The sequence below is a fragment of the Agelaius phoeniceus genome, chromosome Z, assembly GCF_051311805.1.
Source record: "Agelaius phoeniceus isolate bAgePho1 chromosome Z, bAgePho1.hap1, whole genome shotgun sequence".
Lineage (NCBI taxonomy): Eukaryota > Metazoa > Chordata > Aves > Passeriformes > Icteridae > Agelaius > Agelaius phoeniceus.
Window position 1 is genome coordinate 52,027,510 of NC_135303.1, and position 14,623 is coordinate 52,042,132.

At 34.0% G+C, this 14,623-nt stretch overlaps 1 protein-coding gene across 2 annotated transcripts in view; it reads left to right on the forward strand.

The window, feature by feature from the left end:
- SPTLC1 (serine palmitoyltransferase long chain base subunit 1) overlaps positions 1-14,623 on the forward strand; it is a 34,884-nt gene that overhangs the window by 14,995 nt on the left and 5,266 nt on the right. For both annotated transcript variants that reach the window (XM_054652094.2, XM_077171240.1), the window contains exons 4-12: positions 356-449; positions 905-977; positions 5,308-5,440; positions 7,138-7,267; positions 9,102-9,191; positions 9,843-9,950; positions 11,355-11,450; positions 11,727-11,823; positions 13,031-13,085. In XM_054652094.2, coding sequence (XP_054508069.1) covers positions 356-449; positions 905-977; positions 5,308-5,440; positions 7,138-7,267; positions 9,102-9,191; positions 9,843-9,950; positions 11,355-11,450; positions 11,727-11,823; positions 13,031-13,085 — 876 coding nt within the window. The remainder of the gene's footprint in view (positions 1-355; positions 450-904; positions 978-5,307; positions 5,441-7,137; positions 7,268-9,101; positions 9,192-9,842; positions 9,951-11,354; positions 11,451-11,726; positions 11,824-13,030; positions 13,086-14,623) is intronic.

Genomic DNA, 14,623 nt, shown 5'->3' on the forward strand with positions numbered 1-14,623 from the left:
TAGAAGAGAAGTTTTATGTATCTCTTCAGGGGTCATCTTTCTATGAATTAAGTTTTCAACAAGGAATCATTAAATATATCAAGAACTTATTTACAGTTTCTTTATTAAATTACAGGAATATAGGTTTTGTTGAGATATTTGTGTCTTGACATTGAACTTAAATACCGTTTGGCAGCTGCAACAGAAGTCGTAGAAAGAGGGAATCTTGAAAAACCTGTGTGCCTTCTATTGTTGAAAACAGAACTCCTCTATTAACTGTTTATGATGTTTATGTCTGTTGGAATTCATATAGGCCTTTCCCTTCCCTCCAAAACTCTTCATTCATAACAATAGGTCTGTAATTTTTTTTTTTCAGTCCTCCCACCCATATAATCACTGTTAATGGCAAGGAATGTATAAACTTTGCATCATTTAACTTCCTTGGACTTTTGAATAATGAAAAAGTTAAGGTGAGTTCTTCCTTCCAGTTATTCTATTTGTGTGATTATTCCTCTTTTACTTTGTATGTTATTTCTGGATAAAGAATACTGAAAGCTTGAACTTCATCAATAACATATATTGCTATAGCAGGAAGTAAGATTATAAATCTCATAATGTTGTTCTAGTCAAGTTTTGTTTTTACTGAAGTTTAATCCGGTGTACTTACTGTGCACCTAGATGATTATCAAGTTAGATTAGTATTTAATGTCCGTAAATATTAGAATGAGTGGTGCTTAAACAGTCATCTAAAGTAGTTTTGAGGTGAAATTAGTTACAGAATTCAGTACATTATTATACTTTCTGTGAAGCAGGTAATCTTACATGATACAAAAAGTCATCTCTGTACATTAGTGTAAAATTGTCAGTGTGAAGTGTATATGAAAACAAATGTCGAAACATTTCACATAATTTTTTCCTATTAAAGAGTGCAGCCCAGGCTTCTCTGAAGAAATACGGTGTTGGCACTTGTGGACCCAGAGGATTCTATGGTACTTTCGGTGAGTAACTTTCTTTGATCTGCCTTTAAAGACGTTCAGACTAGTTTGGTAAGCCAGCCAGAATAGTCCAATATATAAGCAAAAAGTTATTCCTGTTGCTCTGAAGAACAGTTATCCTCTAACACACATTTTACTGTAGTTGTTGAGGATTGGCAGTGTTTATTCTTTCTGGCTTTGTTTCTTATTATTTTATCTCTTTTCTTACTCTTTCTGATGCTGGTCTTTGAAAAGAATTGCAAAGTTTGTAATCTGTTCTAGTTCTGGTAACCATAGTAGAAAGAGAAAATAAACGTATTAGAATTTATTAATTCACAGTGACTGGAAATGTAAATGTAAGCGCGAATTAAACTTTCTACGGGCACCACAAGGGGGCAGTCTGATTTCTGTGATAGCTACTGTCACCACTTCTGGGACTACTAATGCTGTAGCCAGGATGAAGTTTTCCTCTACTGATAAGCTGTGCAGGTGTTACTAAGAAAAGGGTTTGTTTTTGTTCTTTTTAATAAGTTGCAAGTTCTTAAGTATTGAGTTCTGGACATAGTTCTTCACAGGCACTTATATTTTTAAATATTGCATGTAAACCAAAGAGTTAAACATTAATTGCTGCACAGTTAGAGGCTAAAACCATCAAGTTTGTGAACTTTCTAGTCTCTCCCCAGAGATGACGGAATTCAGAGGGGGTCTATACTCAAATTATTTCATAGAGTTAACTTCCTGTAGCCTTGATTTGAATTCAAAACAAGCTTGAGCTTTTCTTGATTAGTCAGACTAGTTCCAAAAGTGATTAACTAGTTGCTATGCCTAATTTGATGTGGTATAAGTCTATCTATCAGAACAGGGTTGAATCTTGATATCAATCTAAGAAATTGTTCATTAGCTTAGAACCATAATTTGTTTCTAATTAATATACTGGTGGCCCACCGATTAGTACAGAAAGAGGTTATAGAAACTAGATTCCCTCAGTGATGAGAGTTCAGCAGTGGTCTGTTGGAATTCATATAGGCCTTTCCCTTCCCTCCAAAACAGTGAAGTGCTCAAAAAACCTTGTGGAATAATAATCACCTTTTGAATCCAAGCTGATTTTAAATTTTATGAAGTCTTTCAGTTAGCTTGTTTCTAGTAATTGTTTGAAGCAGACAGGTTAATTTTTTTTTTTCCTGATAAGTGAGAGATTCTTCGGGTTGTTTCCTGCCTTCTTTGGAGGGCTAATCCTAAAATGTAAACTATAGCTTTTGCTATTCATTGGCTCCTGAATTTTTTCAGTAAGTGCTCCATTTCACAAAGCAAGGAATCTAATCTATGGCATTGCTACTTGACATCAGTAGAGAAGAAGTGGTATTATACTCACCCATTTGAGGTATCATCTTTTACACAAAAAATCATGGAGGCTCCATTTTAAATGGTAGACCAACTCTTGCTTTGCTTGTTCAATCTGAAATTGTCTTCCTGTTTTCACCTAACTTAAAACATTTAGTGTGGCAGGATTATGAATCTATGAGAAGAAACATCATTGTGTCATTTTTTGCATCATTGTGTGCCTTAAACATTTCACACATTTTTTCATGTACTGGGACTTTGGTAAATGGGTCATGTTCTGTGCAAAACTATACACAGTTTCCTCTTACATTCCTATGTGGAAATTAACTGATGGTTGTTTGTTGTTACTGCTCAGATTTATCCCCTCTTTGGAGCTGATATTTCATGTAAATATTAGAGATCTCTATTTGAAATGTAGATACTGTGTTGTAATTTATTTTGAATGGAGATTTGGTTCTTCATATCTATGCCACTTTGAAGGTAATGAATAGATTTAGTGAGTCCCTTGTAAGACATTTTTTATTTTGTCTAGTATCCCTGAAATATGTATCTGTGCCTTTATCCTGTAACAAGCATGAAATATTTGTGTGTTTACATATACCTGCTTATTTGTGGGTATTATCTCCCTAATTCTCATTTCTTTTCTTTTTGACTTCCATGTGAGCATGCATTAAACAGGCATTTCATAACAGTTATTAACAATATTAGCTTTATTAACATTTCATAATTGCACAGAAAGCTGTTTCAGTGTTGTCTCCCTCTGTGCAAATGTACTTCAGGTGGTGTTTGCAGTTTCATTTAAGCTAGGCTAATCGAAGTGGAGTAATCAGACTAAAGCAAATCATTGCAATAAAGGAGAGTCAGATAGTATTTGGATTTTATCACAATGAAACCTTAATATTGTTTTAGCACTTTTCAACCTCATGGTTAAACAAAGCATTCATACCCATATGTAATGAGTGCATGTCATTTTGAACTTACGTGTTCTTGCCCTTGGCAAAATTTACTTAGGTTTGCAAAACTCTTTTCTGTAGCACAAACCTGAATATATTCGTTATCTGCCCTTCCTGACAATACTTGTTTTGCCCACTGTTTTTTACCTAGACCTTGCTTAGAGTAATGGTGGTTGTTCCTGAGTAAGGCTCAGTGAGAAGGATGCGCGTTCTGATTTTGAACAGTGGTCGTCTTGTCATCTTTTTCACTTAAATTGTGTGAGTGGTCACTCAGAACATTTTTCTTCATTAGGTATCAATAGCTGACCACAAAAAAACAGTAGTTCAGTTCTTATTTCCCCTGATTTTTTATTCTCTACTGATGAGGCTTCAAAAAGAAACACTTTGGACTGAATGTTGTTTATATTGCGTATTTTAAATGCTGTGTGGCCAGTGTGTTTTTTTCAAAATTTTCTTATTGGTGATCTTTGTTGGACTTTTCTTTCAATAAATCAAAGGTCATCCCACCTGTTTGGAAGCCTGATTGAAGATTGTTTATTGATTCTGAAGTCCATGTAGAAATGACACAAGAAAAAGACACAAATATTCTGGAAATGGACTATTTGCAATCTCAATCAAAAAGAAGATGAGAATTCCAGTCAGTATCCTCCCATCTGAAGTCTTTGGAGAGGAAAGGCTATTCTAGATATCCCTGAACATTTGGTATATCTAGTGTATCAAAATAATAGAGTGCAAAAGAAAAGTTCCAAATAATGAATGGTTAATTGTTTTCATTTAAAAGCAGTGGCAAAACCAATTTCTTTCTGGTCCATTTTTTAATGCCCAGGTAAACATTAGGAAAGGATTGTGAGGATTTATATTTTGCGTGCTATGGATAAAATTGTTCTTGCTGTGATTGGAGGCTGTTGTTTGAATAAATACCCTTTCCTTTAAGTAATAAATACGTCAGATGGCTGTGTCCTTTTGGGGAAAGATTATGCTAGATATGTTTAGTATGGCAAAATTGGGATTTATACAATATCCTTCGTTTCTGCACCCTTTCTGTTGGTGTCTGGTCAGAAAGAGCCAACACTGACATAACCATGCCCCACAGTCTATTGGAAGAATCTGTACATATAACTGATGTTGCTTTATTTGATTTTAGTTTCAGTAAACTTCCAGTAATTGCAAAAAGGTAACACATGGCCACAAGTGGTCTTTCAAATCACACAGTAATGAACGCTATTTGCATTTTGATCTTATTTATTTCCAGTTGACAAAAGGCATAATTATCTGTCTATTGGTAGCAGAAGCAGATAGTGGCAAGAGTGTTAGACAATGAAAATAGCAGTTTGTCTGATACAGATTATTTTGCTTTGGCAGAATACTTAATGTTGTGGTTAACTTTCTGCAGCAATAATCCAATCACCATATGGTATTACAATTTTTAGTATTTTAATTTTTGATATGCGTCACTTTGACCAAATTGGTTTGGGAAATGGTGTGTGTTTGATTGGGTCAATGTATCTTAAGAGTGAATAATCTCTGGCTTGGAGGTGTGACCTTTTCAATGGGTTAGAGTGTGTTCAGGAAATTGTTTATGACTTGTAGTCTGACAAGAGCAGTATTCTGTTATAATGATAGCTGTGTTTATGTAGGGGAAGCATCAGCTTGGAAGGACTGATGGTTTGCCAACAGGACCTCATTAATTGCTCTAAATTACATAATTTGTTTCCTGACTGTACTAACTGTGCTCTCTAGTCGCAGTCCAAGAAAGCTGCAAAATTTTTGATCTAGTCACAAGTAGATTTTAACAACTTTGGTGTAAGAACATTAGAGAAGCATGTTGCATAAATATTTTCAGATCTGTCAAAACTTGTGATTAATAACAAGTGACTTGTCAGTTTAAGTGAAGCTGGAATGGTTGCAACCGAGTTTTGGGAAGTTACTTGTTTTAATACTATTTCTACACATAAATGTTCTGTTTGCTTCAATTAGATGATTTCTAAAAGTAATGACAGATTTTTTTATATGAAAACAAGATAGCTATCTAATAGATTTTTGATTTTTCTCTCAAATAGATGTGCACTTAGAATTAGAAGAACGGCTAGCAAAATTCATGAGGACAGAGGAAGCTATTATATACTCATATGGATTTGCAACAATTGCCAGTGCTATCCCTGCATATTCAAAGAGAGGGGACATTGTGTTTGTGTAAGTATTGTTTTCTAATTGTTTTCTTCTTATTTTAATGGTTGCTAAACATTTTGTTGAAAATGTAAAAATATTGCTAGTTTTGATCAAGTAGTACATTTTGTAGTACAAAGTTCAAATATTTTTTCTATGCCAAATATTACAAATGAGTTACTGCATTCATTGTGAAAGCTCAGATGTGGGCACTCAGCTGCAAAAGAAGCATAATAACTTGTGCATTCAAACACTAACATAATTCTAATAATTAATTTTCTTCTTAAATGATACAGTTACACTTGCTTTTCTCCTGTCTACTGCTGGCTTTTCACCTTTCTTCCAGGAGAGCTGGAGGTGAAAAGCCTCTCATGTCTATTTGCAATGGATTAGTTGGATAAATATTGTTGTATATTAAAATAACAGAACAATAGCTATGCAAAAGCAAATAAATTATTTGGCAGGTCCAGTATCTGGTACCTAAAAATAGCTAGTCATGATTTGTGTAGGGAAGATTCAATAGCTGAGAGAAGCAATGTAACAGTACTCAATTTACTGCGCCACAGAGGGTTTGGATTTAGTAAGAGTTGATGGATTTTTTGTGTCCTCTGATTCTTTCAGTGCCTTAGGTCTTTAATATCCTCAGTGTTTCTATGACATGCAAATGGTTAGCTTGAACATTTTATGAAAAATATGAAGAAATACCAGTTTCAAATATAATACCTACTAATTTCTATCAATGAGTTTGATTTTTAGACAGGGATTTTCCCCATGCATTTTTCCCCTGGAAGCAGGGAGTGAGTGTCAATGTGGGGCTCAGCTGCCTGCTGTGGTTAAATTACAGCACAATGGTACTTTTGTATTTGTCTGCCAAAATCTCTCTTTGGTGCTCTCTTTTCTAAGTGCAAGGCTTGAAGCCTATTTGACCTCTTTACAGAAGTTCTTTCATAATTTAATAATGTTTTTTGATTGTCTTTTATAATCTTCTGGATCAGTGTTTTTGAGACAAATGCCCAGACTGTGCACACGCTACTCAAGGATGCCACTGTACCCACCCTGGATTTGGTTTTCTCATGCTGTTTCAGCTTCTTGTTGACAAAAGATCTAACTGTATTTGAAAGCAGTTGAAATTACTGCATTTACAGGTTTGGTTTAGTTGCCACTTATACAAGATTAATTCACCTAAGCAGCTGTGAAATTGCATACACCAGCATAGTTGGAAATTTGCTGTTCCAGCACTTAAAAATGGGGGATAGTTCTTTGGATATGGAGATATTATTTCTCAAAGGACATTAAAATGGACATTTTGAGTATTTGGAGGACTACAGTAAATGTTACAGGCACATCTTTGCCCTTTTTTCCTAAGACCCAGAGCAAAGTGAGAGATTTCTGGGATGATTACTGGGGTATTTTACATGGTGCATGTAATGCCGTGCTCAAACTACTGTCACATACAAACAAAAGGATGAGTGTAGATTTAAAAAAAAAAACAAAACAAAAAAACCTGCTGGCTTCCTTTTAGTGTCTGTAATTCATATAAAATTGAGAAGCTTTGAAATGAGTTTTCAAAATGTCAGTAAAATATACAGTGCTTTAAAACATCTGGTTTTGTCTACACCTAAGTACGAATATCTGCTCAAAAGAAAGACATGTCCTAATAGCCAGCTTTCTTTGAATAATTGCACTATGTTTAACAAACTTAGAAGGGTTTGCTATATTTACAGAGATGAAGCTGCCTGCTTTGCTATTCAGAAGGGATTACAAGCATCTCGTAGTAACATCAAGTTATTTAAGCATAATGATATGGCTGACCTTGAACGACTGTTGAAAGAACAAGAGACTGAAGATCAAAAGGTACCATTCCTTTGAAGAAATATTTGTACTCTTTTGTGCCACCTCCCCCACATTTTTTACTGAGTCGTGTAATTGAATGGATGTACTGTTTAAAGGCAGTTACTTGGTTTTCATAAGTCTCTATTGAGCAGTTAATGTTGCTTATTTAATTAAGATAATTTTTTTAAGAAAAGTATTTATTTATTTGCATTTGTCTTCTTAACTCTTTGAACTGAGCTCACAGGCATTAGTAGCAGGGAAATATCTTTACAGGCAGATGACTGATGTGAGATTGTGAGATAATGTTTTTCTTTTCTTTAAAAACTATTGAAGAGTTTTTTTTGTATCTCTGAGAAATTTATGTAACTGTATTTACCTAATATGTCATGCAAATTAACTATCACTTTGAATGCCACACTGTAAAATCAGCACAAAAATGGTAGTCCTTTATAGAATCAATATGGTTGATTTTTTTCCCAGTCCTCCCCTATCATGCATTCAACTCTTAAGATGTTCTCTCTCGTGAAAAATTTGACTCAGTTTGATGGCTTTCTTCTCATTCTAGTAGTAATGCAAAAGGATGTCCAAAAGCAATTACTAAGATCAGGATCAGAAAGTACAGATAACTTGATTAGATGAGTTTTAAAAGAATTAACTGAGTAGCTATAATGATTGTATGGTTTGTTCGCAGAATGCTGGCAAGTTACAGACAATTTAAAGAATGTTGATTTTGTGTTAAGACCTAGAAAAAGTAAAGTAGATAAACTGTCCATCAGCTTTACATCAGTGTAAATCACTAACAGATCTGATTAATAGCAGATTTATAGATAACGTACTAGTTAATGTACCTTAATGGAAAATACATTTTGTCAGATAATCTTTACATGAGTTTTTAGATGTGGTTTTCAGACTAATTTGTCTAACACATTTGGTTTGTTAAAGCAGAGTGCTTTGAGTTAGCTACATGGTTGAAGTTTCTTACTGTAATTAGCTGAATGTGAACATATAATTGGTAGGCATGAGCTTAATACAGACCATGTGTGTCTAACTAAGACATACTGACTAGAAAAGGGTAGGTCATATCATTAGAGTTGGTAAGGCCTGTAGAGGCTACTGTGACTAGTTTGGTACCTACCACATAGAAAAATTAAATAGATGTTTCTGAATCTTTTTACAAGAACTGAAAAATGAAAGAAGTGTGACTAAATATCCTTGATCAGAAAATAATAATAAGTTTCAAAGTAAATAACAGAGGAATGGCAATTTAAAACAGCAAAACTGAAATTATACCAATTGAAATTTAGCAGAAACAAGTGAGAAATATTTTAATGGTCTGTATTGTATCCAGAGATCAGACAAGGACTTTGTAACATGAGTGTTATGAATACTTTTGCATTGTGTTTTACAAAGGCAGTACTTGTAAGAGGTTTGTGCTGCATTGTGAATCCTGGTGCTCAAAACACTTGTTGAAATGTCTTCCAAATGCTTAGAATAATGATGAGTATAATAGGGACCAAGATTTGCAGTATTTGTTCTGTAGTTACAGTGGTTGAATTTTATTCCTAAAGTTCAAATGGATTGGTTATGATTTGTTGCAAAACAAGTCCTCTTAAATCATGTGTAGAAGTCAAAAGCTTTGAAATTATTACACAATAAATAAAATAAAAGACAAAATAGTCCAGTGAGTAATTTCAACTTCTCTTACAGATGAAAAATACTAAGTATAAATTTAAGTAACAACTTATTTGAAAAAGTGGCCATTCCCTTCAGAAAAATCTTCCCTATAAAAAAATATTTAGAGCTTTTCTTGTTTAGTAACAATTAATATAAACTAAAACCATATCTTTCCCTGAAGAATCCTCGCAAGGCCCGTGTTACTCGAAGGTTTATTGTAGTGGAAGGATTGTATATGAACACAGGAGACATTTGCCCTCTTCCAGAGTTGGTAAGTGGTTTTAGTTTGCCTTTTTAACCACATATGAAATATGTGGCTAGTGAAATAGTAGTGTTGCCTACATAGAAAAGTTCTGCGTCAGTTTTTTTGTTTACCCTCCTGCTTTCTCACATGTTCATGAAATGGTGATTCCAAACCTTAACCTTGTTTTGAAACTTCTGATTGGGTTACTGAAGCTATTGACACTTAAAAATAATGTCTGGCTGTGGTCTTAATTTTTATCCTGTAAATATAGTGTGTTTTCAGCTACACTGTATGATACAAAGAAACCTTCACAGAAATGTCAGAAATAGTGACTTCAAGGAAAATATTTGCTATTCAGCATAAAATGGCTTTTTATGCAGGCTTTATTCTTGTAGATGATGGAAGAAATGGTGTAAGAATGCATTGTCTTGAAAGTACTTGAGAACCTATTAAAAACAAGAGGATTTTTAATATATGAACATTTATGAAATTTGTTTTAGTATTACATGGTGGAATAATTTTGAAGGCATTTAAAATGTCATAATGACAGAACAGAATTCTAGAACTAACTTTTATGCAGTATTCAGAATGCTATCCTTGTCTTTCTTTACCTTATCTCCCCCATGCACTTTGTCACCAAATTCTGAGTTGTATTCTATAAAAATTCCTTTGTTTTAGATAAAATTGAAGTATAAGTACAAAGTTAGAATATTTTTGGAGGAGAGCCTTTCCTTTGGCGTCCTTGGACCACATGGAAGAGGAATTACTGAGCACTTTGGAATAAATGTATGTACTTTCTTGTTGTGAATGAGAGATTTGTACAGAAGCAAGTTGTGCAATTGTTTCCTAATACCTGTGCCATTAACAGATACTTTTGCAGTGTACAGTAAACATTTAAATATAGGGGGTTTTAAAATCTGTATATATTTAAATTTATTATTTTTTTAACAGCCCAGAGCTTTCAGGTCTTGGCAGTCTTTCATGTGCTCACTTGAAATAGTTTTACTTATCTTAAGTGACAAAGATAACAAACGATTTTTTACAATGCATAATTCTATCCTTTTTTTGGACACTCCATGCGATAATGAATACTGTCTTTTCCAGCAACTTACACTTGAAAGTGTCACTCTGGCACAGAAATATTTGAGGTATTGGAGTAAATAAGAAAAATCCTTGCAGTGTATAGCCATCCTATTTTGCTCTATTGCCTTTTACTCCAGTGGGGAAAAATAAGATAAAACTTCTGATGGTTCTTTGAAAGGTGTTATTATAGTACTTTACCAGCAGATTCAGCCAAACTATTTTTCCAAGGGTCTACTTTTCATGGTGTTTATAAAGCTGAGGAGTACTTTGGAAATCCAAAATGTATTCCTTGCAGGTGCTTACTACCACAGTCCCCTGGGCTGGGGGGAAGGGAGAAATGCTTTTTGTTTGCCAGTGTTTGTGTGGAGCATCTTTCACTTCATTCTCACAGTGTCTGTATTCAGCTTGGAAGTGAAACAACAAATTCAGAAAATTAATTCTGTCTTCCCCTTTGTCCTGTTATTTTCACTTAACACCAAACTTGGAAAAGAGAAACTTAATTTAGAAAAGGAAACCGTGTTACTGTGATACATGCCAACTGCTATCTGATTAGCTGATAGCAGCTAATTACCTGTGTTAAATCCTTTCTAATTAATTGACTTTTACATTAAATTCATTTACAGACAAAATCTTTTGAAGCCTGGCAAAAGAAAATATTTGCAACTAACAAGTGAAATAACACAATTGGGTCTCTAATGTTCAGACTATTTTAATTAGATTTATGCCTGATTTTTATCCTATTCTACCTCTTAATGACTACATAGGGCTACTAATACTCTTGAAGGACACTGACACACTGACTGCGTTGTAGAATTGTCACCAGCATCTAAATAATTTATTTTATCTGTTTGTGTGCTTCACATTGCAATGCCTGGAAGGGAGAGATAGTATGCAATTTTTTTACAGATCCATAAATCTCAATTTCTCAAATGTCCTTTCTGTATTGATTAAAGTGATTATTTCAGTTGTACTTTCACTTTATTATGTCATGGTTTGGTGGATCTTTTCTAGTATTCATGGTAACATGAAACAAGATGTATCGTTAATAACTTATAGTCTTGATGCAATCAAAAGCATCTTTTAATTATTTGTTAATTTAACTGACAGATTGATGATATAGATCTTATTAGTGCAAACATGGAAAATTCATTGGCTTCTATTGGTGGATTTTGCTGTGGAAGATCTTTTATTATTGACCATCAGGTAAGACAGATCTCTTTATAAATAATCTGGCACTATTAGTTACTTATATGTGAGAGTTAATTATTAATACCCATTTGCAAGTAGGATATAGATGATTATGCTGTATTTGATTCTACACAGAAACTGGTTCCTGTGAAATATTGTAGATAAATTGGGGACCTCATTTTAAATCCTTACATGTACCTGTAGGTCTGGAGGAGAGGTTTTTAATATGTACATGAATTAACATTTAAAACATTGTCTACATTATTATTATTTTTTCCTTTTCTCCCATAGCGATTGTCTGGTCAAGGCTATTGCTTTTCTGCCTCCCTACCTCCTTTGTTAGCTGCTGCTGCTATTGAGGCTCTGAATATTATGGAGGATAATCCAGGTACTTAATTCAGGAAAATGTTATCCTTCAGTCTTTCTTCACCCCAAACTAATATCTTGTCCTTCTCCCTACTTTTTACTCCCACCTTTTTACTCTGATGTCCTCTTATTTTTTTGCTAATTAATTTTACCTGCATGTTTTTTCTTAATGTAATTTCCCACTCTGCTTTTCTTCTTCAGTGTTTCCATCTCTTTCCGTCTTGTAGCTGAAAATAAGCAAGTTATTTGAGGCTAAGAGGGACACAGATGGTTTTTAAAAAGCAAATAAGACATTTTTATTCTGCTGTTTAGATCAGTAATATGCCTCTTTGCCTCTTCCTTAAAAACATATTTCTTCTGCATAAATGAAGGAAGAGAAAGTTAAACAGAAACAAATGATAATATATTTCCTCAGGACAGAGCAACCCTCTCCTTTCCACTTGCACTATGTAATTAGGGTTTTTCTCCTTCTCTAGTTAAGCATTCAGGCAAGAATCTCAGGAATGATCAGGGGGCAAACTGCCTTTGACTTGCAGGACCAGATACAGAGTATTTCTCTAAAGTTGGCAGACAGAAGATTCTGCTCTGGGAGTCAACTAGAAAAGCCCTTAAAGATCATGTAGTTCCAACACCTTGCCATTGGCAGGGATACCTAGATCAGGAGCTCCATCCAACCCGGCCTCGAAAAATCTTTGCTGACCAGGAATTGAGGCCAGACCACAGCAGTACCAAATCCCAGCCACTAGAACATCTAGTGGGAAAGAAGTTTTTTCGGTTTTGGTTTTTTTTAATTTATATTTATGGATATTTATAAATTCGACCTGCCATTTCAATCCCATTACAAAGTGTTTGTGTCATCCCTTCCATATGGTCATGAACAGCAACAGCTCCATATGCAGCTGGAGTAATGAGATACAGGGAAGTAGTGCATTTGTCAGGACTTAAAAGCTTGTCATTTCCTGGCAGAAATAGGAATCAGGAACATTAAGAAGAGTAGTAAAGAGAATTATTAAGTTCAATGGATATACATACTTAGTTCGGTTCCAAATGCTATATTTGAAATCTTCGAGAAATGTAAAGTATTAACAGGAAATCTAAGCCTTTTCTTTTTCTGTTTTGTTTTGGGGTTTTTGTGTTGTTGGTTTTTTTTGTTGTTGTTTGTCTGTTTGTTTGTTTTATGGGTTTTTTTGTTTTGTTTTTGTTTTGTTGTTGTTGTTGTTTGTGTATAGACATTTTTCAGACCCTCCGTGCTAAGTGTGAACGGATTCACAAAGCTTTACAGGGGTAAGTGTGGGGTTTGGGGCTTTTTGGCTTTTATTTGGCTATGCCTTTATAATGTGAACTTTAAAGAAACTCTTCTTGCCCAAATCTGTTTCTGGTTTTACAGATGTTTAGACTGGGATATATACACTCAATTGTGTATGTATTAAAGGAGAAAAATTATTCTTTCCCAACTGTCCCTGTTGTGCTACTAAAAAGAGTCCAATACCTCCCTCAATGCCTTAAGGCTATTGAAGAAGGCTTCAATCTCTTACACATTAAAATTGTTAGGAGAGTGTGATAGGTCTCAATGACACAAAGTATTGATAAGCATTTGAAAATAAAATAAACAAATAAAAGCATTTGGGATGAAGCTTAGCGGATACTCTTTCAGAGAACTCAATGCACCTTTCAATCACCTTGAATACAATACTGTTCCTACATATTTGATTGAATGTTAAAATGTAATAAAGTACCCATTGTTCTGGAGGCACAGAGAAAATGGCTAGAATTTATCTGAAAAATAAGTTTTAAAATTTCCTAATACTTTCATGTTTTAAATGATGACTATACTCACTAAGCTTTTTTATCTGTCATGTTTTGATACTAAAAAGATGGCAGAAATTTCTGTGATGTTCAACAGCCATTTAATGTGCAGTAATAGTGCAATTGTATTTTACAATTCTTCTTCTGCAACAATTTTGTGTTACATATTACAGAAAGTAATAACTTTCAAAAACACTCACACAAATCTGTAATGCATGATAGATTATATTAACTTCTTTGGAATGATACTACCATAAAATAAGCCAGATCTTCTTAAAATATATATTAGGCAAGCTTATCAAAGTCCAGAAATCAAAATGACACCTGATAGTTGATATGTATTTATGTGGCCTGTTAATTTTGGGGACCAGAGGTCTTGCTTGGATATTGAATACAGATTTTTGGATGGGAATAACTCAATCCTAAATGTGTGTGATGTGTCAGGACAATGACAATCAAATTCAGTCAAATTCTAGAAACCCAGTTAACAACTGTTCTTATGTACAGATAAAGGAACAATTATAGTCCTATAACTAAATTTAGAGAACTGTCTGACTGACAGATGATGCTGTAAAGAGTTTCTACAAGAAATAATATAAAATCATAAATCGTGACAAATCTTGCAAAACCCCCAGCAGAACATTTATTCTTTGTTATATCTGAAGTGATAAAAAGGTGACTTGACCCAGCTAGCTGGGTTTTTATCAGCAAATTACAGGCCTAACAGACATTTCTCTTACATCTTCATAAGGACTCTTTAAGAATTTCTGATTTATTAATCCTTTTTGCAAAAGGATGAGTAACTACTGTTATACAAACTTACTGAAACTCCTTAGAAAAACATTTGCTTGGTAACTTTATGTAATGCAAGCTGAAATGCACATATGTTTTGTCTGCATTAGTATCAGTAAAGTGAAATATCCATCTTTTATCAGCACCTAGAAAGGAGAAATGCTTATCTAGAATTTCAAAATGTCTTCAAGTAGGATGTACATCAAAGGCTTTTTATTTGTTTT